Source organism: Siniperca chuatsi, linkage group LG14 (genome assembly GCF_020085105.1).
Source record: "Siniperca chuatsi isolate FFG_IHB_CAS linkage group LG14, ASM2008510v1, whole genome shotgun sequence".
NCBI classification, from domain to species: domain Eukaryota; kingdom Metazoa; phylum Chordata; class Actinopteri; order Centrarchiformes; family Sinipercidae; genus Siniperca; species Siniperca chuatsi.
In genome coordinates, this window is record NC_058055.1 from 22208083 (window position 1) to 22231000 (window position 22918).

At 39.3% G+C, this 22918-nt stretch overlaps 1 protein-coding gene across 2 annotated transcripts; it reads right to left on the reverse strand.

Moving 5' to 3' along the window:
* Nucleotides 1–352: 352 nt before the first annotated feature.
* LOC122887977 (E3 ubiquitin-protein ligase CBL-like) lies at nucleotides 353–22385 on the reverse strand. Of its 2 annotated transcripts, none has more exons than XM_044221736.1 (15): nucleotides 21797–22385; nucleotides 19250–19497; nucleotides 17504–17650; nucleotides 17035–17191; nucleotides 16043–16164; nucleotides 15689–15826; nucleotides 14333–14420; nucleotides 13864–13995; nucleotides 12622–12837; nucleotides 12298–12414; nucleotides 11381–11670; nucleotides 9999–10166; nucleotides 7597–7703; nucleotides 6850–7035; nucleotides 353–5187 (listed from the first exon to the last, which is right to left on the reverse strand). In XM_044221736.1, the coding sequence occupies exons 1-15, from the start codon at nucleotides 21938–21940 to the stop codon at nucleotides 4853–4855; spliced, it is 2595 nt and encodes an 864-aa protein (XP_044077671.1). In that variant the 5' UTR covers nucleotides 21941–22385; the 3' UTR covers nucleotides 353–4852. The 2 variants fall into 2 exon arrangements, with proteins under 2 accessions (XP_044077671.1, XP_044077672.1); XM_044221737.1 differs by having other exon boundaries at nucleotides 12628–12837; nucleotides 21797–22383.
* Nucleotides 22386–22918: the final 533 nt, after the last annotated feature.

Genomic DNA, 22918 nt, shown 5'->3' on the forward strand with positions numbered 1-22918 from the left:
CATGCATTGATACCACTTGTGAACAAACGGTATGTATGATCTTAACACTAAGAGATCAGATTTAGCAGCAAACATACATGTTTTTTTTTTGTACAGCCTCTACTTTCATGTTCTTTTTCTGCTTTAACCGCTAATAACTATATCAATTGTAGCTTATACTACTAACACGTTAAATGTAGATAACTTGAGGCTTTTGCAGACACACTGTTGACAAAATGACAAGTACTGTTTTATTCTGAGACAAATAATAGCAGTTTACTTACTCTTGAAAATAATTAGTGGAAACTACTGGAATTTCACTGCAAAGTATAACAGCCTTTAGTCATTGCGGACAAATGACACAGATCAGATGTTAAAGAAAATACTGTTTAATTAAAAATCTTAATGGCTTAGGCATGAAAACATGGCAACACAACAAATGCTGAGGATATTAAAAAGACAATAAATAAAATCATATTTACACAAGCAATAACAAAGCAATGAAGACAACTTTTTAGTAGGCAAGTTCTTGTTGAAAAGGCTAGTTATACCATGATTATGCCACACAGATTATTAACCAGTGGATCTGAATAAACAACAACTGAGTTTACCAGTGATTCTGAGGGAAAGTGAGTGTGAGTGTGTGAGACAGCAGGGCCTCTGGCAGTGATTCAACATGACTGTCAGCCTCAAGTGCATCCTCACACAGCAGCACTTTCATGGTCAAGAGTTAGTCCCTGTTAGAGCATTCAAACACAAAGCCAAGGGACTGATGACACATTCTCTGTAAATCAACATGAGCTGAGGGGCAACATGCTGCTTTTCAACACTTTTGGTTTGGGGCAATTAAAGCTGCAAGATTTCAGCAGGGACATGATCAATGTAAACTAGGACAATTCCAGCATGATCTGAGTTTTTGCTCATTTTACTGCTTTTCCATCAACGTACAGTATGTTTCCTTACTACTTTAATCACAATAGGCCAGTGGTTCTCAAACTTTTTCTGTCATGCAGAAAGAAGCCGAAATAAGTTCATGCACCCCCCCACCACCACGTAAACAGATTGAGATTGAGTTCTTATCAATCATTAACAATTTTGTACAATAAGTTGAATTTGACTGAAATAAATTATTCACGTCAGCATCAGCAAACTTTATTTTATTTTTTATTTTTTTTGTTTCCCTACATAAATCAGGTTCATTTAACTTAGTTCACTCCATATATTTCCCCTGGTCATCCACGTTCCCTTGGAGTTGCTCTAAGCCCCCCCCAGTTTGAGAACCACTGCATTAAGTAATACTTCTGTTTTCATGAGCACATAGACAGCACCGAATGGATTCTACAGACATGTCAACATGTTTCAAAATATATCAAATTAAAACCTGTATTATCACAGCCTGACAAATGTACCAGTGTCAATGAGGAGTGGGTGGTGATACCACAAACATTTGGTTTCGATCAGATACTAATTAATACCAGGGCCATCACCGACATCAATACAGAAAACATTTTATTGTTAAAAGCAACTAATGTACTATCATGTATTATTAATAGTCTACTTCTGAATATATTTTAAGTGCCGCCAAACATGAGCAATTCCTTTTTACTATTCTCTGTTAATGACTTAATCACATGCATGTTTAAACACAAGGCAGTTTTTAATGGCAAATAAATGTTCATTATTTTAATTCTCTGAACTAAAGAGGTGATCACTGCACACAACAGCAGCAGAGATGCAAATGTTGCAGCACTAAGAAGAGTGTTAATCGTCATCGACCCTATTGACGCTAGTATCGATACTCAAAACAAGACTTTGTGTCGGTAGTATCAATGCTTTGGGGATCGAACCACCCACCCCTAGTATCAACGTATAAGTCATTACGGTTGCACATTACATTCACTCAATTTAAAAAAAATTGCAGACGGTTTGTTATTGTGAAATGGTATATATATTAGAATTAGTAAATAGTACCTCATAATGGAATTTTTAAAAAAAGTAAATCATACTTGCAGGAAAAGGTCTGCTTTTTTTCCCCTTTTGTGAATGCAGTGTACAACCATAAAAACGATCTATTTTAAGAGATTTAGAAACAGTGTTTCCATTACATAGTTTGTCCACCAGGGAGCATTAATACGTTTATTTTTCAACTGTAACATGTTCAGATTAGTACATATCTTGGTCACAAATCTTTATCATTCAAATTTATGGGACCTTATCAAAAATGTCCATAACATTTGTATTTATTTAACTCTCAAATAGCGATTCCGGCTGATTGGGCTCTAAATCTCTTGTGACGCTGTCTGCATATCAAACGACCCCATGTGGAGAACCAACTCCAAACTCTTGATATAATGTTATTGAAAGTGAATATCTGAGATAAACATTGTCAGAAAAGGGAGTTCGAATTAAAAACAGAAACTGTGTAGCTTTCCATTTCATTTAAGCAGTAAACGTGGAGGATCTGTGTCTTGGTTTGTCTGCTGGCCTGTGCAGGTTGTGAAGGACAGAAGGCACACTGACATGTTACTGCCGAAATCAAAAGTGACGATTGAGGATCTATTTTGGAAAGGAAAAAGGAGAAATTGCACTCATGGTTAAAGGGGACACTTCTGACATATTTTCCTGTTTATATGTCAAAACGGAAATGATACACTCGGTCCTGTCTTGTTTCTGGCAGTGTTCCTAAATGTGCGCATTAATATGGAACAGCCATCTTACAGTGGATGGAGCTTCTCTCACAATGGATTTGTATTCTGGACTGATGTAGTCCTGGACTCAGATTAGACTCCCTGCTTTGATGACTCAAGACATCTTTTTCATCTTTGCTCTAAATGTGCCCACGATCCTGTGGTTGGGTTAATATACAGGCATCATATAGCTATGACATCAAAATGCCACTGATAGGGTGACGTACCATAAAAGTAAAGGTGTGGTGACTGGGAGTGACAGCTGCTTCTTATTGGTCCACTGGAAAGAAATCTAAAAACCTGAGTGAAATCCACAACTTTAGAGGACTATTTAGTATAGCAGTAGTTTATTTTCACTGACTTAAACGATTAATCGATTATCAAAATAGTTGCAGATTAATTTTCTGTCGACCAACTAATCGATTTAATCATTTCAGCTCTAATATCTTATAAGTTGCTTAGAAGGTTGCATACCAGCCGGTGACTTGGTATTTTCAACATTCATCCTGCAACTAATTTATGAACTGCTGAGTGACTGAAATGTTAGAGTTGTAAGAGATTGCCATCCAGGACTGTGATGTGTGATAGGTGGATTATTGTAACCAAATTAGACATCTTCAGAGTTTAAAATCTGAGGAAGTGAATGGGCCTGGGGAAGCAAAACTGACTTTTAAAATATTAAATATAGTGGTTGTATGTAAATCTAATGCAGGTAAGGTACAATAAGAAAGAAAATCCAATTCTTGGAATGTTTCGGTAAGAGTGAGTCGTGAGTTAGTGTTCGTCCACAACACTGTCAACATTATATTGTCATCCCTACGTGTCCTTTAGCATCTGTTCATTTATTACATTCAACCCTGGCTTATAATTGAGTACCTGAGTCCACATGACAACCTTCAGTGTTTTCCTTTAGAGCTCAATGTAAATCCCTTCAATCTGATTTCTCAGTGAACCCTCTGAAGCTGTTCTGGGTACAAATGTGATGCTGAGCTAAGCATGTTAAAAGTCCTTTCGCATTTTAGTAAGAGACTACAAGAGTATACAGAAGCTTCTGAGTAAATAAACCAGCCTTCAGTGTCAGACCACCTGTATTGGCGGCAGGCAATCATGGAATTAAATGACAAAATAAACTTCCTAAAATTCAGCCATTGTTAGTACTATACACAGCACAACACCTTATGGAGTACTTAAACATTAAACTTGTTATTTCATTATAGAACCATCATTGAACCGGGAGCTGAGAGGAAATATGGAGTCACGTTCGACTTGTCAAATACCATCAAAATAGAGCGAGCCACAGTGACGCGTACGACATGAAGCCCTGCAATACTGCACTGCGACTGAACATTCACATTCATCAGCATGAGCACACACACACCACAGAGTTAATCACTAATTTCCGACCAAACTCGCGTCGCTACATATTCGTACGCCACAATTTGCCAAGAAGCCCGTAAAGCACCAGAGTGAATGGCTGCCAGCAGTGGGACACCAAGTCAAAAACAACGATTCGCAGGGTCCCTCTACTGATCAAAAACACTTAGCTTAATGAGAGAATGTACTCAGACTGAGGGGAAACACAGCACGAGTGGACCTCAGCAAAGTACAACAGGGTCAAAGCTTAGCTACAGAGAGCTCACATTAAAAGGCTTCCATTATCCATGTTTGCTGCGTTCAGGTCATATCGGACTTGTCTGCCTCTACTGAGCTGCTCCTTAAACAAACTGGACAAAACGTTTGACCTGACCGACCAATGGATACTTCCGCTCTAGGGAGCCTCGTGCTCCTTCTGGGCTGAAAACCTCAATCTTCAAGTGGCGATTGCGAGTAAACGAGAGATTTTGAGGCTTCAATGTCAACCACTTGGCATTGGAATAACAGTAGTCCAGGATTATCAAAATAATATATTTTCACACTAAAACTCCACTTGAAGCAAGTAATACATTGTTTGTTACAAATGACTTTGGATGCGAGTATTTCAATGACTAGACTAGAAAGAGGATATAGTTGTCATCTTGTTTGTCTGCATCTTGTGATATGACGTGAACGCAGCATTACTCCTCAGAGTGAAGCCTTTTGGCAAGTACTTGTGGCCCTGCAGGAAAGTGCTTGGTAAATGCTATCCATGATAATGGCACAGAGTGGAGACAGAGACGAGACAGAGAGGATGGGCGTGCCTGGCGCGACTATGTGGCGATGTGTGCCGTGGAGGGGATGGAGACAAACTCGCGCAGGATGTTCTTGGCTGTCTCCAGGTTGTTCTGGGCGATCATCAGAGCTTTCTGGATGTCCTGGATGGAGTAGCCTTGAGACACCAGGCATTCAATCTCCCCGTTTAGGGCCAGACTTCCAGGGCCTGCAGGAGGAGGAGGAAGGGAGGGGGCAGAGGAGGAGGGGCCAGGGAGGTCTGGCAATGGAGCAGGAAATTCACGGTTTACAGGGCGAGGCCGTCGGTCTGAGTTGGCTCGCCGTGGGAGAGGTTTGGGGGGACGTTCAGGGTCGACACCTGCTGCAAATATACCTGGAAACACACAGGTAAGTTAACAACAGTCAGTGAAAGTGGGAAACATTGTGTTGGAATTAAGTACCTGAGGGAATAAAGAGGTTTTTGATTTTTGTTGGGCAACTTCGCTGTTAGTGAAGTGAACACAGATAGTTAATGCTCTGTAGTAGATTGTATTTAGGATTTATGTTAACACTTAAGCACGGATCACACTATGATGAGAGACAGGTTGTACAAACAATGATGGCTGGCTACTAGCATTATTAGAAGACAAAACAACTTTTAAAAACATTAAAATACAAAGTCTGGGTTTTTGCCTCTGTAGACAGACACTTGCATGACCCATGCCACATGTCAATCAGTCTCTGAAAAAACGTTGAAAAGTTAGAAGCAGCTGTAGACAATTTGCTTTGATGATTTCAGCATGGTCGAACCAGTCATTTACAGTCCTATACAGCCAATTGGCTAAAACCTGGTTATTTTCACTCTAAAGTTGAATGAACAATGTTGACTCAAAGTACTGGAGTGATGAGGTCTGGAGCACACAGTTATAGTAAACTAGTAAGCTTTTTAATAATTAAAGTGACTGATTAAGACGTGCTTTTTGTCAAAACGTTAGGAGCTCAACCTCATTAAAAAAGCCACATTCCTAGCATAACAGGCTGCTCTGTGTCACGTTATTCATGTCGCTCTGTGGAGGTTTTGCGGCTATTTCTTTTTGTGAAGTCCGTTTTGTACATTTAGGAGGTCCAGATGTTCAGTGACCAAGCTGAAGCCATTATATGTATAAATATATTATTGCCTTTGTTCAGTGGTTTAGCTGGCAATTTCCACGCACCTTTTTACTTTGTCCACCAGAGGTTGACGGTTGTTAAATACAACTGTCTGTCATTTTGTATAGCAGTAACACAAATGTATTATGCATTGTTCATTATCATTAACAAACTATTAACAAGTGTATGCAACATAGATAATGCTGTTTCAGTAGTGTACAAGAGATTATATATTGTATAGTTATTTTTTTTAATTTTTTTAAAAATCACTGAATGGGAGAGATTCTGGAAAATACCTTTATTTTTGAGTTAAAGTTAATGTTTTGTTATTTTTGACTAAAATAAAAATGGAAAAAGGGGCTTTTCTTGTCAATTTTAAGCTCTCAGACGAATAATTCTTTAACATTGTAAATATACTGTAACGTCACTGGCTTAGCCCTTTATATTGTTCTATTGTAATGTCAAAAACATGCATTATTTTTGTTGCTTGAGACATTATAAAGAAAATTACAGACAGTGCTACATTGAGTTGAGATTATTTTGTCATCTGCTGTTTCCAAGGTCAAGTACGAATGGTTACAAATTATTAATAATGCTGGTTGAAAGAATGTTTGTACTTGTCAGTTTAAAGCTAGAGGCATTTATCAAAGGCTGGTGAGTCAAATTGTTGTTCCCACAGAAAAACGCTTTTGTAAAGGAATTTAATCAAGGCTTAATATATCAAGCTGTGGACTTCTCACACATGTACTGAGGGCCTAGACAGGTTTTATGTTTGTTTACTATCAGACTGAGAACTACCAGGTAAACATCATGAGTTAGGGGCCTGGGTCCTCATCACTAAAGAGATCATCTTTAAATCATTTTACTTTAAAGGCAGCAGATGTTCTAGAAAAACTGAAATACATACTGGCTTCTACTGCACCATCTATGCTAAGAGTGTTGAAGGCAGCTGAGGGACCGCTGACTTCTGACAGGGTTCTTCTGGTGGGGGCGGGAGGGACGACCGGTCTGGGACAGTCATACTCGTAAACATCCTCCACACTGGTCTCCTCCTGCTTGTCCTGGGGAACCACTGCTGAATGTTGAGGGTGGTCTGAAAAACAAACATCACAGTGATGACTACCTGTAGTCAATATACAATACACAGTTCACATACTGAGTGACCAGAAAAAAAGAAGCTGAAAGACACAGCTTACATTTTACACTGATATTTTTATATATTTTATGACATAAATCCAAAAGGATTATCTCCACTCATCAAAGCATCCAATACTACATTACGCAAGTAATGTGATTACAGTAAGTAATCAGTAATACCAGTAGTAAAACTGGTCACACTCTGAGTGACTCCCAGCTGAATAGATTGGTAACATGTAACAAAGACAGCATTGGAGTTGTTGGAAAGTACTCTCTCTGTTCTGACTGACTCTGGGTAAGACAGCAGTTAACAAGTATTTCAAGAAACTTAAGCAAATGAATGCTAGCTATAATACACAATATAGTGAACTAATGAATTAAAGTCCTTGTATTAAGGGCTCAGCGCCAGAGTAATACTGGTACAAGAATAGGTATAAGACAAGAGTTTAAGAATAAAACAGCAAAATATTTCCCTTTATTTTCCCTTTGGACAGTGATAATTAGGTGTGAATGTTACCCAGGTCATGGGCCTGTGCTGCCTCAGAGGAACCAGCCTGGGCCTGGATATTACACATGGACTCGTAGACTTGGGGGTCCTCAGACTCACTGTCAACCACCTCAGTGCTGGGACAAAGAAAAAGAGAGAGAGAGAGAAGGAGAGAAAAAAAAAGTAATTTGGAGTACTATCATTTGTCATTCTTTATGTCCAGTCGAATCCTCTCTAAAAAGCAAAAATAATGTTCGAGATTTCTGAAATTTGTCATCATTTCACCACCAATATAAGATAAAGGACATTATATGACTAGGGATATACAGTATTTCAGTAGTTCTAAAAACAGTACATATAGTGCATCCGGAAAGTATTCACAATGCTTCACTTTTTCCACATTTTGTTATGTTACAGCCATATTCCAAAATGCATTAAATTCATTATTTTCCTCAAAACTCTACAAACAATACCCCATAATGACAACGTGAAAGAAGTTTGTTTGAAATCTTGCAGATTTATTTAAAATAAAAACCGAAAAAAAAAAAAAAAATCACATGTACATAAGTATTCACAGCCTTTGCCATGATACTCAAAATTGAGCTCAGGTGCATCCTGTTTCCACTGATCATACTTGAGATGTTTCTACAACTTGATTGGAGTCGACCTGTGGTCACACCTGTCTATATAAGGTCCCACAGTTAACCGTGCATGTCAGAGCACAAACGCAGCCATGAAGTCCAAGAAATTGACTGTAGACCTCCGAGACAGAAATGTATCGAGGCACAGATCTGGGGAAGGGTACAGAAAAATGTCCGCAGCATTGAAGGTCCCAGTGAGCACAGTGGCCTCCATCATCCGTAAATGGAAGAAATTTGGAACCACCAAGACTCTTCCTAGAGCTGGCCACCCGGCCAAACTGCGCGATTGGGGGAGAAGGGCCTTAGTCAGCGAGGTGGCCGAGAACCTGATGGTCACTCTAACAGAGCTCCAGCGTTTCTCTGTGGAGAGGGGAGAAACTTCCAGAAGAACAACCATCTCTGCAGCACTCCACCATCAGGCCTGTATGGTAGAGGGGCCAGACGGAGGCCGCTCCTCAGTAAAAGGCACATGACAGCCCGCCTGGAGTTTGCCAAAAGGCACCTGAAGGACTCTCAGACCATGAGAATGGGAGAACCTGCCCAGGTGTGCCAAACTTGTAGCATCATACTCAAAAAGACTTCAGGCTGTAGTTGGTGCCAAAGGTGCTTCAACAAAGTATTGAGCAAAGGCTTTGAATGCTTATGTACATGTGATTTTTTTGTTTTGTTTATTTGTAATAAATTTGCAAAGATTTCAAACAAACGTCTTTCATGTTGTCATTATGGGGTATTGTTTGTAGAATTTTGAGGAAAATAATGAATTTAATCCATTTTGGAATAAGGCTGTAACATGGAAAAAGTGGAAAAAAACTTTCCAGATGCACTGTATTTAGTATATTGAATAATACCCTTTTCTGCATGCATTATAATACAATAAAACACGACTTCACATTTTCTGATGATGCAACTTGAGAAATTGCCTTTTTAATCTGAATCTTTCCAACTGCCTAAAAAAATATCACTAATGATACTAAGATATTTATGATACTAATGGTACTAAATTTTAAGATGCATCAATTGTGCATGAGCCCACATACTGCTACTGCTTCTCTCACCAGTTTTAGGTTCACAGCATAACATAATGATCACTGGTTTTATCATTTCAGAAGTATTTCTAGTCATTCATCCTTCGGTGTGTGGATTCTAGTCCTGTATTTAATGACCCTTTCGTCATTTCATCAAAACAAGCTGAGTAACATTGCTGCCTTCTTGTTACACATTGTATTGGCTTCATCTCCATTCAATTATTTACTCAAGGAGAGGAAAAAACAGCAAATAAGTGAAAGGGAGGTATTTGTGGGTTTAAGAATGGGCCATCCATGGACAAAGAAAACTGAGGCTCTAGAGCCCCCTGGTGGACAAATAAGTAACTGCTCCAGATACTGTAGCAGTTAGTCCAGTATTGCTGTATGTGCAACCCTGTCCAGTTATCCGTGCAAAATGTCAAACCAACTTCAAGTAATAAATCAGATTATTAACTACATCCTGACCTTTTACAAAAGTCTAGCTCCACATTGTTTACTTTTAGTTGAAATCTCAGTGAAGACTTCATTTTCTGTCCCCCCCCAACAATTCACAGTAAGTTTTCTCTTGCTAATATCTTTGAGGAAAATAAGAGTAATTGTTAGGTTCCTGTAGTGGATAAAACACTTTTACTCCTAACCCCATTCTGAAAATTGTGGTCCAAGGACCGATTTCCACACTGAGACACTTAATAAATACTTCATGATAATTTCAAGACATTGAATGGCCCCGTAGAGCCCTTGCACCACTGCTTGTTCTCCCGTTTACCTGATGTCATTGTGCTGGTTTGCCTGGGTTGGTGGTGGGGGCACCAAAGAGCCTGTTATGACCCAGGAGGCACCAGAGGCTGGAAGAGAGGTGGGACTCATGTACTCATTCTCCTCATCGTCAGAAGATAGCCTCTCCCCACTCGACACCACTGACGCTGGCACAGATCTGACATAGATTGACAACACAAAGCATGATGGGACTGTCTCGACTTTTTCCATTTGTGGTTTATAAAATCAGATTCTCTTATTTTGGGAGATCTGAGGTTACAAAGAAAAAATGCATAAAAAGGTGAGAGAAGATTAATTCTTGACCTTGGAAATACATACGCTGTGATAAAAATTCTAAACTCAAGGTTCACTTACTTTGCTATTTCCAAAGCTTTCAGCTATATATCCCAGCCTTCTTCAGCTGAAAGCTATTCGGGAATAGCTAAATATATGAACCTTGAGTTTAGAATTTGTATCAAAATATATGCATACAATTGAAAACATACAATTCAGTTAGATGGCAACACCCCTTATGTGAACACAGAACTTTAAAATTACCACACAGACTGATACATGCACTGATACTTTTTGATGGAAATGTAACCTCTTTACATTTTATCTGTGAATGGATATTGTGTGGTTCGTTATATATTCCATATTGATTCTGTACTTTGCACCTGAGCAGGTAATAAAATTTGCAACACTGTATATATTTTTGTATGTTAAAAAGATAGAAAAATGACATTTATCATTTATGAATATATGTGTATTGCTTCTTGTTGATGGCAGAATAAGTAGGATTTTCCTAAAAAAAAAAAAAAACAATGTATAGACCCTCTCAATCATCACTTTTGACCCACTAGAAGTGTGTGGCGGTGTCTGTATCTGCAGAGACCGGAGGAGGGGTCAACTTTGAATCGTATGTTTGCAAACAGCAACCGAAAAATCCTACTTATTCTGCCTTTAATGTCTACTGTATTCTAGCATCGTGTAAAAGGTACATAAAATCCAGACAGGATCATTTTGCTTGTAATATGCCTGCAGGGTACACATCGCACGTTATGCCTTATATTTTAGACGATCTGACTCGCTTGACTTCCTCACATATTTTTACCACGCCATGCCACTGGGTATGACTTAACAAGTCTGTCCAGGACAATGTGGTCACACCATGACTTAATATGCTTAATATGTATATAATTGCAAATATACTTTTGTCCTACATGATTGAAATCATTTAACTGACTCACAGCAGTGAGAGCGGTACCGTATGCTGCTTATGTGGTTATGTTCATGGGCCAAAACCCATTTACATATTAACTCTTTGTGTTGTAATGGTGTCAAAGTCTAAATTCTGTCTCATCATGTTACTAAAACAGCAGAGCTCTGTACCTTGCAGCCAAGCAGTAGATAGCGTTAGTAGCTGCCTGGGGTTTGCTTCCTTCTCCACTGGTTCCGTTGCTCTGAGGGGTGGAGGACAGGGCTGACAGGGCCTTGACTACTGGACGTGGGACCATGTAGTTGGAAGCCCAGGCAGACTGGTCGGGGGTGGAAGGCAGGGGTCTCCTCTGGAGTCTGGAGTCCTGTCCGACCAGGGAGGGGCGCTCCGGAGGGGGAGGAGGAGGCAGGTCTCTCAGGGCTGGAGGCAGAGGTAGAGGCTTGTCTCTGTGGGTGGCTGGAATCTGGGGTGGAGGTAGGAGTGGATGGTGGTGTTATTAACCAGCAGAGATGTGAAGACACATGTACACACACATCCTTGTACTTCTGTACAGGCTGGTAGTAGATTAGAGGTTTGGTGAGTGGACTTGACCATCAATCTATCATTTACAGGATAGCTGTAATAACTGGAGTTTTCTATTACTCTGGTCACGAATAGTTAGAATGCATGTAAGCATATAAGAATGAACTAAATCCACAGTCTTCTTTCCATGCAAAAATGTATTCTAAAGTTCTGGCTATATGAGGCTTCAGCAGTATCACTTAGTCAGATGAAGTGGGTATTTCCCAAAGTCTTTTTAGAACAAAATTCACTTTGTTTCCACGGATAGTGTTTCCTTGGTGAGCTGTGGCAGAGGGTTAGCTTCATTTCAACTTTGAAATGTACTTTTGCACAGAATGAGGACTGTGGATTTTGTAACCAGTATGGAGAGGGAGAACAATTGCATTGGCCAATAACTCTTGAAATGTACCTAAGGGCATGCGAGTATTGTTTTAAGACAGACTTGACCTATCCTTTAATTCTAACCTCAAGTCCTAATCCACAACCAGGGGCATCTGAAACTCTGTTCCTCTTAAGTGCACACATTTACCTTGGCTGTGGCTCCCTGACCCTGTGCACTGTGGGAGCTGGAGGGTCTCTGCTGCAAGAGGTCCAGTCGGGGGGGCACTGGAGGCAGCTGAGACACTGGAGACGGTGGGCGCTCTACCTGCACACATACATTTAGAGATGTTGAACGGCATAGAGCAATGAGATATAAATGTCACTACTATAATCTAAACTAATACAATGAAGACAGTTCTACAAAAGCCAATTTAGTCAGCAGTGATTAAAATGATCCCACAGAGATTTCTGAGTCTGTGTCTGTGGAGTTCGAGGGTTCCTGACATAAACCTTTTGTATGTGGTCCTCTTACCCTTACCTTGGTGCAGGCCAGCCGGCTCATGACAAGGTGCTGGTCCTCCAGGCGATCATCCTCTTCCTCGTCATTGCCGGCAGCTTCTGCTCTGCTGGACCCCTGGAAACCAGCAAAGGAAGCCCCGCTGGCCTTCGGATGGAAGGGGTCCACTACGATGGGCTCTGTGCCTTTAATCTCACAGCGGCAAAATGGGCAGCCTTGACCCTCCGACTCCTGATAAACACACACAGGAAGCAAAGTTTCAAATTTGAGGGAGCAGAGTAAGGCCTTCGTCAGATATGAGACATTTAACTTTTGCTCAAACACAAATTAAAGCTGCAAGCGTCTCTCTAACAGTGTGAGAGCTTAAAGGGAGATACAGGGAACTTGCAAACTACCAATGAGAATTACCAATAAAAATGATGATGAAAATAAACATCAGCAGGGTAGAGTATTTAAATCCCTTAATTTTTTCCATATTTTTTATGTTATACCTAAATTGACATTGTTTAAAGGCAAAATCCATGATCCAAGAGTATAAAAAATGGTAAAGAAGTGAAGAAGGGAAGCGAGTGTTGACCACAGAAAATCTGCAGAAAGAGCAGAATATCACTGACAGCAGATATTGAAGAATGTTGAACTTAAGAAAGGGAAGTAAAAATGCTCTGAAGTGATGAATCGGTAAGTGAGAATACTATTTCTGTTCTGAAACTCAGAGAGTGGTGAGTACAACATTGCGATGTTGCACTTATGGAAATAATGCGGTGGAAATGTATATTATGCTGAATATATCATGTAAGCCACGTTCAACACATGGTAAATTCAGCATAATATACATTCCACAGCACAAACAGTACAGCAACATGTGACACTGATTATTTCCATTATTTATCACTTGCCCTTTCCTTTTTTGCCGTCAATGTTAAGCAATTGTCAATGAAACTGAACACTTCTTGTATAGATTTCAAATGAAAACCCAATGAGGATAGGGTGGGATTATGCCCTGTGGGCAGCTGAAATGCTTTTATTGTGAAACATATAAGCAGGAAGTGTTTTGTTTCCGTGACAGTATCAAATGGCAACAAGCAAGAAATTTGAAATAATTACTAAATCAAAACAGCATTTCTGTTAGAGAAGAGAGCTTAAACATGGAGGTAGCTTTTACATCACAAAGGAATGGACTTCCCTTCTGATCATCAGGATTTACAGAGCCGCTATAAACCAAAGTAATAAAACCTTACAGTGTGTAGGCAGCCTCACCTGCCAGGCAGTCAGACAGGAGGTGCACATCAGGTGTCTGCAGGGCTCGATCTTCACATCCTTGTCGTTCTCTGCACAGATCTTACAAAGCTGGAAAGTGGAGCCCATCTCACAGTACAGCTCATACTGCTCCTACAGAGATGAAGGAGGAAGAGGAGACTTATATTGAAGATTGTCGTAGTTAAAAACATTCTCAACCTAGAGGGTTTTATTCATTCATTGTTATTCGATAGATTTTATTTATTCATAATTTTATAATAAATGTTTTTGTCTAATATGCATCTATGTCTACTTCTATCGAACAGAACAATGGTCTGTATATTGTAGCATAACATGGCGGCACTAATTTGCCTTCTGCATCTTTTGCAGTGTGACTACCGCACTTGTGTACTTTGTACTAAAAACAGCTTTCCTGAGGCACAAGAACAGGGTTGACTGGTTTGCAGATGAGAAACAAACAAGACCAAACCTGAGTAACTTTGATGTGGTCCTGTGGAGAAGGTTCACACAGCCCTGTTAGGTCTGGGTTCTGTGCACGACCATCTGGGAACAGATAGCTAGAGAACCCACCGCATACGTAAACACACACAAACACACAGGTCAGAATTATATAAAATGACTTAACTAAGCCATAAAAAACAAGTTAAAAGATGCTGAAACGCTCTGTAGAGCTGAGGGAAACTACAGAGTTGGTAATAATTCTCTGTGGGTTCGTCAGTACCAGAGACCCCTTTCACATTACACAGTCGTTTTTTCTATTGTTCATTTAAATATATTCATTAGAACAACGTTAAGATCAAGAATCCCCGCCTCAGCTGAATGGTGTCGTGTATTTAAACTGTAGTTCCTCTCACGTACCTTATTTTTGTGTCGCACTACCGCATTTTTAGTAATTTATTGGTCAAGTGATGATTGTTTGCAACATACTAAACATATGGACCAAAAGCAAAAGAAGGGGATTATGCTGTCGGAGGTGTTTGAAAAGTTTCTATGGACATTTCAACATGTTTTGTCATTGGAATCAATTGTAACTGTTCTGAATCCAAGCTGACTACAGCTGCTGTCCTCCACCAAGGAGCAAGCTACAAACTTTTTGATACTGTAAAGATATATTTTCAGTGGAGCATTCCTTCCATGCTGCAACAAGATGTATGCTGTAATACTTGACCACAAGAAGTTATTTTACTCATTGTTAAAGCTCTTATGTGCTGACTTTTTCATTGAGAACATTAACAACAACAACACTTCAGCTTATAAAGGGACAGTTCACCCCCAAAATACATATTTTTCCTCTTACCTGTAGAACTATTTATCCATCTCGATTGTTTTGGTGTGAGTTTCCGAGTTTTGGAGATATCGGCCGTAGAGAAGTCTGCATTTTTTGAATATAATGGGACTATATAGCACTCGGCTTCTGGTGCTCAAAGCGGCAAAAAAATACATCTGAAAAACTCAACAGCAATGTCTCTTTCCAGAAATCATGACCCAGTTACTCAAGAGAATCCACAGACCTTATTGTGAGCAGTTTCATGTAGGAACTATTTTCTTTCTAACATCTTTTCTCAGTTAAATTTGAAAGCAGTGTTTAGCACACACGTATTTATTGTGTTAATTCATAAAAAGTGCAGGCGGGACTCTGACCTCCTGTTATTTTTGTTCCATTCACCTATGCAAAAAATTGTTTTTTTTACAGAAATGTAATCAACAATATATGCTTTGTGTGTTAGGGACAGGCTCTTTCCTTAGAGGCATTTATAAACTATAAAATAATGTACCCATAAACGTATAAATTGGTGCTTTGACACTGTATTGTAGTGGGACTCACAATCCCTCTCTGTATCCATCAATGAGGGCTTGGAAGAGTGGTTTGTTATGGGGGATGGTCTGCAGGATGTTCCCATCAGCTGTCACGTAGCCGATTGCCCACTGGCCCAGCCGAGTGCAGCTCAGCCTGAAGATGTAGCTGAGAGGAAGACAACAATCTCAACCAACAGTACGTACTGGCAATGTTCAACTGCAACACTATAAATCAACGTTAAAACCAGGAAGCAGCATTTCAATTTCCGTAGTTCCAGGTATTTTTGGTCCACACAGGATGATGACGCAGAAATGTTTTTAAAAAAGCAATCAGATATGTATTTTGGGTATGTGTCATTCTAAGGGCTCATCCATGTCTTACCTGCCAGGTTTGTGGATGAACCTGTGCAGTCGAGCCTTGACCTCGTCGTAGGTTAGGAAGGCCATGTAACCAGGATGTGTGACTGCCAGACTGTTCCAGTTCCTTAAAAGAGACGACCATGGCTACACAACACAACACAACACACACACACACACACGCACAGTGTTCATGATAGTTATCAACTGTTTTAGGCTTTGTTCAGCTTTATTGCCCAAATCAGATTTTAGAATATCCAGGCAGGAATCTGATTCTAAAAGTACAAAACGTTTTTTGTTGAGAATGTCGAAAGTGTTTATCTAACTGGATTAAGACTTACGGTGCAATGTGCCAGCAGAGGCATGGAAGAAGAAGGTTACTAGCAAGAACAACATAGATGTAAACAAAGCAAGTTTTAAAAAATAAATACATAAAAATAAATAAATAAATAAATAAAAAGCTTTATAAATGTTTTATGAGGAGGGAAATGCATTCAACAGGTTTGTTAGACCTAAAAAATACATACAATGCGTTTTGGTGAGTAACAATGTAAATTCCACAGGGCACCTTTAATTAGAAATTTCTAAGAAAACACCAATGTAATTTCTGTAATCAATCATCAGCCACATCAATGATCAACTAATCAAATAATCATTTAAGGCCGCTAGTGAGCCTGTTAGATGAGACTTGCAGGTGACATGTGCTTCCTTCATTCTGGGTGAACTTGAACCTTCAACGTGCCCGAATCACAGGCTCACCGTACGTAAAGCTGGGTCAATGTAATAATCAGATAATCAATGAGGTTTCCATGTGGAGTCCATCTTGTCTACTACATCTACACAGCAGAGATTTCAGCTGGCGTGGTGACCAAAGCTGAAACACGCCAGCTTTGCACTCTTGTGTCAAAACAATGAATGTTATCCCTTAGACATCAGAACACAACTGAAATTGCAAATGTTTTTCCACTCCACACGAACAGACAGACACACAGAACACACTGTTGTTATGAGCCTTACCTGGAAGAGCCTGGTGAAGATGTCAAATTCAAAGACAGAGATGTAGTCGTTGCAGGTGAGGTCGATGGTGGACTTGAGAGCCATGGCCTCCAAGCCCGAGCTGATAGGGTGAAACTCGTGGAGAGCCTGACGAAATGTCCTCCATGGCACTATGGTCCTGAGGGAGGGAGCCAGAAAGTTAGATGTTTCTTTAGGAACCTAACCATTCATCATAGTTTAAATACCATACACTGTGTTCACAATCTCAAAACCTAAAGCTCAGACAGCAACTACCAAACAGAATCAGAGAGAAAGAGGGTAAAATTTAACTCACAAACATAGAATCGAATGTAAAAACTTGCAGAACAAGCTCTTATCATGAAAATACAGATACAAATTTGCAAGTTTAGTGAGCAAGCAAACACCTGAATTTACATAGCTGCAAGTTCATCTTTTGACATGTTTAATATTTGATTAAGTAAAAACTCACTTGTCCCCAAATGACCTTCTCCAAAATTCGGCAGCATCAGCTTTGGTGATCCTGAAGTTGTCGCCCTGAAATAAGCCATTGGGGAAGATGGCTTTTAACTCTGCTAGCATGTGACTGAAGATCAGAGACAGCTTGGTAAGGTTTCGCCTGAGTGAGAGAAGAGGAAGAGAGAGAGAAAGAAACAAATATAAGTTAATAAGGGATATTAGCAGACTAAGTTCTAATATTTGTCCAAATTCATATTGCTGGGCAGAAAGATTACAGGCATTTAATAAACAGTATGTATGTGCATATCCATTACTAAACAAGTCATTGTTACACTTACACTTGTATTTATAGTGTGTGTGTGTGTGTGTGTGTGTGTATATATATATATATATATATATATATATATATATATATATATATATATATATATATATATATATATATATATATATATATATATACACACACACACACACACACACATATACACATAAATGCTTTTCAAGAAAAAGCTAAAAAAAAATGTGACCACCTTCTTAAGTGTGAACATTTTCTGCTTTTCTATGTTTTATACCATTGTAAACTGAATATCTTTGACAGTCGGTTGGAAAAAACAAGCATTTGAAGAAGACACCTTCCACTGGGATGGACATTTTTCACAGTTTTCTGTAATTTTACAGACAAAAATGATTAATCAAAAAAAATAATCTGCAGATTAATCGATAACGAAAATAATCGTGAGTTGCAGCCCTAAATCAATGACCTTTACCGATTTACTTGCCTTACATTTGTAGCTGGTTGATTTAAGACTTCTACGTATGTATTGAACCACTATTTTTCAGCTAAAGGGAGCCCACTCTTTTCTAGTTTGAAAATAAATTCACAAGGATGGAGCAGCATGAGTGATTACACCTGCTGAGGGGGGTATAGGCCCTAATCCATATTGTGTACCACAAGATCTATACTGCTGGACTTTTGGTTTAGTACATAATCTAACATAAACCTAGCCAGAGCCAGTTTTTTTAAATCTTAACTATAAACTACTACTATTATTATTATTATTATTATTATTATTATTATTATTATTATTATTAATTATCATTAAACTCATAAGCATACAGAGGAAACATGGCACAATAAGCTTTACAAAAACATCTTCACGATGACAGCTGTGACCCTGACGTCTGACTATCTATGAATGCAACTTTGATGGTTCAGTCAGCAGGACTGTACTTAGTAAAGCCTTGATGACTGATACATTTGCTAACCTTCACAATAGTTGTTGATGCAGAGCATCTATGAGGAAATGCTTGATAAAAACCAGTGCGCCAGAGGAAGGAACTTTCGCTTAGTAAGGTCTTTCTGAGAAACACAGGAAATGGACGCCTTTGCGACAGTTTAATCATGCCTTTATCATTCATTTAAGTGACTTTACATCAGGTCACTGGGCTGGTCTACTTTTGACAAATGTCATTGATTGTATTTCATCACAGTGATAGAAAGTGTTAAAATGGAGTGTGGAGAAAAATCACAAAAAAGATGACAGCGCACTATCTTTCTTAAGATATAGTGGTTCCCTGACCTGTTCAAAGCCCATACATGCACTATAATTATGTCAATAGGTCACTGGCAACTTAATATTGATCAAATAGAGTAAAAGCTGTTCAAAAATGAGTCCACTGCAATGTAAATGAGTTACTTTATGTTTCTAAATTCTGTTTTTCATAGTCTTATGGAAATAAGACAGTAACAGCCTACCTGGGCTGGGAGTTCTCCTCATACATCCTCTCCTTGGCCTCCTTAAAAAGGCTCATGGTCTGCTTAGTCTTGTTGGTCAAGTTCTCCATGACCACGCGAAAATACTCGTTCTCCCCAAGGATCTCTATTTTGCCCTCGTATCGGGACAGAATGGTGCGTAGGTGCTGGTAGGTATCCGGAAGCAGGTCCAGGATGTAGGGTGGGCTGTTCTTCAATGCCACCTTGGGGTTCTGGCACAAACGCACCACCTGGATGGGAAACACAAAGGTGGAGCACCTTGGTAGACGAATGGTTACAGTGCATGCCACATGACCGCATGGTCGCAACAGTCACCGGTTTGATTCCAGCCGTTGACCTTTGCATGTCATACCCCTCTCTCCTGGTTTCCTGTCTACCTCTTCACCTGTCCACTATCAAATAAAGGCTAAAAATCCCAAAAAATAATCTTCAAAGGAAACACAAAAGCCCAAAGATGGTATTAAAGGATAGGTTCACAGTTTTTCAAGTCTGAAACATTTTTTGCTTGCTGGAATCATTCCTGCTGTCCATACTGGCTATTACAATATCCCTTCCTAATACACTTACATCACCAACTTAACTAGGAGCTTTCACACTTACCATGTTTAGTTCAGTTGAATGAAGTGTAAATACAAGTGCATTTTACTTTTTTGCTTGGGCAGTAAAAACAAAAAGGATGAGGGTTGGTGGGTATTTTTACAGAAGGTGTTAATAAATAAACTGTGAGACCAACAGACTGTGTGTGTTAATGTTTGCTTTACAACATGAAATTTCAAAACAAATGTATTGTATACTTCAGGGGCTGAGGGAACAGCGTTTGGGAAATTTGGTTGAAATAGCAAAATTATAATAAGAATATTTCTGATATCAATATGCAACATTTTGGATCAAACTGATGTTCAACCCAACAAACTGTTCCACTCTTATGCATTACGTCAGACAAAACTCCTCACAAAAAAGCTTCAATGACCATCCACTGCAAGGCAATTAACACTAATATTGTATTATCACACAGTCCTAAGTGGAAGCATGTGAACCACTTAAAAAAAGTTTTAAAACCTCCAACAGCAAAATGGATCAGTTAGTGCCATATGACATTACACATCATACTGTAGGTGTAAATTAGGCAACACAGCCACGTCTTTGCACAGTACACTGCACAGGCATGCGATGATATATTGTACGCTGTCTCATCAGATATCTGTCTCTCTTCTTAACTCTGGCCCTCCTGAATTAATCCCTTGTGAACTCTTGTCTCCTCACTCTTTTCTACTTTCTTTTCCTCTGTCTAGTCCAGTTAAGACTGTGCAAGAGATAAATTAGAGTGACAGTCAGCAACAAATTTACAAAACCAAACATATTTCCATGCAACACACACACACATATACAGTGGTGTGAAAAAGTGGTGTGAAAAAGTGTTTGCCCCCTTCCTGATTTCTTTTTTTTTTTTTTTTCATGTTTGTCACATTTAAATGTTTCAGATCATCAAACAAATTTAAATATTAGTCAAAGATAACACAAATAAACACAAAATGCAGTTTTTAAATGAAGGTTGTTATTATTAAGGGAAAACAAAATCCAAACCTACATGGCCCTGTGTGAAATAGTGATTGCCCCCTAAACCTAATAACTGGTTGGGCCAGCCTTAGCAGCAACAACTGCAATCAAGTGTTTGCGATAACTTGCAATGAGTCTTTTACAGCTAAATGAACAAAATGAAGACTTTGGAGTGGCCTAGTCAAAGTCCTGACCTGAATCCTATTGAGATGCTGTGGCATGACCTTAAAAAGGCAGTTCATGCTCGAAAACCCTCCAATGTGGCTGAATTACAACAATTCTGCAAAGATGAGTGGGCCAAAATTCCTCCACAGCACTGTAAAAGACTCATTGCAAGTTATCACAAACACTTGATTGCAGTTGTTGCTGCTAAGGCTGGCCCAGCCAGTTATTAGGATTAGGGGGCAATCACTATTTCACACAGGGCCATCTAATACCAAACAGAAGGCGTTCACCCAGGGACATCCATGGGCCCTTGAGGCGTTTCCACAAAGTCCATGGCAAAATGATCAACAGATTACTGTTATGGTGACCTAATTCACTATAAATTATCCTATTTAGATTATGCATCAGGAACACTATTGTACTCCAGTTTTGGGGGTTAAATTCTCTCATACAAACAATGCACAAAATCATTGCTAAGATTTATGTAACCAATATACCTTTCTATATTGATCTCTGAGATCTAATGGTATGGGGTTAATAGGACTAATTTAAAATGAGAAAACCAGTTTCACAATAGGTTATGGCAAAATGCGTGTGTGTGTGTGTGTGTGTGTGTGTATGACTAGTATAAAGTTCAGGTGTCAGATGGTCATGTCAAAATAATGTTTTGCCCATAGTGATAATGAAAAAAAGGAAATATTTTTCTAATGTAGAACCACTGGTAACTGACAAAACTCAAGTGACTAATTTTCAGTTCCGTGTTTTGTGTTGTTAACGATTTTTGGACCCTAAAAACACTGTCAATACCTTGTCCATGAGTTTCCAGCATTTCTCCACCATTTTCTTATCGACCACCGCAGGTTGATGAGGCTGGGGAGGCTGTTGGCTGGGCTGAAAGGCGTCCTTCATCAAGCCGATGAGACCGGCGCCCCTCCTCGGATTTCCGGCCATTAATTCGGTCGGCGTCCGGGGGTTAGCCCCGGGGCTGAGTTTGACAACCAGGGATTATTCTTGACACGTTTTTCAAAAACAACAGCCGCTGTTTTTTGCGCCCTATCTGTACTTAACACTTGTACTAATTGGTCATGCACAGGCTGTTCAAGAGCAGAACAAAAAAAGCTGTGTACACAGTACGCGACGGAGCTAGCTAACAAGCTACATTTGAAAAGCCTCTCTGTTTAATTCCGTCGCCAAATACAAGCTTAGGACATACTCATTGTATTGTTGTGTCTGCTGTCTGACACTTAGCTAACTCTTCTTGGCGACGGGAGGTTAAAGCCCCCTGAGAAATCAACCCGGCTTATAATAAACTCGGGGTGTTAATAAGCCACATAGAGCGATCAACAAACAGGTTGTGCAGCAGATCCAGCCAACGGCAAGCCAGCAGCTAGAGTAAACAAGGATGTCCGGCTGCACCCTTCAAAATAAAGGCATGGTCAATGAACATGCAAAACTGCATAGAACATGCGACAAAATAAGTGTCGAAGAGGTCTGTGCAGTTTTACTAAACTAAAAGTAGCAATACTACAATGTCAAAATACTCCAATGCAAGATAAAGTCCTGCATTAAGAGGAAAAAGTACATTAGTATCATCAGTAAAATAGTATCAAAGGTAAAAGTATACTAATGCAGCTACTAATGAACAAATTTATATGCCATGTTTTTAGAAATACTTAGGTCCCCCCAATGAACCCCTCACTGCTTCTGAACTGTAAACTGAAAACAAAAAGGACTCTTTAGCTTTATTTTAATTACTTATATGTTTTAATTTATTGTTTATTCATTTCACAGTTCAATAATACTTGCTGTAATTTCCCCCCAACATGAAGGTCTAAATAAAATAAGATATAACTTTATTTATACTGAGGTAAATAGTTGTGCAGCAGTTGCAGTAAAAAGTAGGAAAGAGGGCACATATAAAGTGTGCAA

Bases quoted from the DNA above. Each gene is read 5' to 3' on its own strand.
- LOC122887977 (XM_044221736.1), bottom strand. From the start codon at position 21,940: ATGGCCGGAAATCCGAGGAGGGGCGCCGGTCTCATCGGCTTGATGAAG. The intron at 17,651-19,249 runs GTAGGCTGTTAC...TCTCTCACTCAG, and splicing joins GAGGAGAACTCCCAGCCCAG to GCGAAACCTTACCAAGCTGT. The intron at 7,704-9,998 runs GTAAACGGGAGA...TCTTTGTCCCAG, and splicing joins AACCAGCACAATGACATCAG to CACTGAGGTGGTTGACAGTG.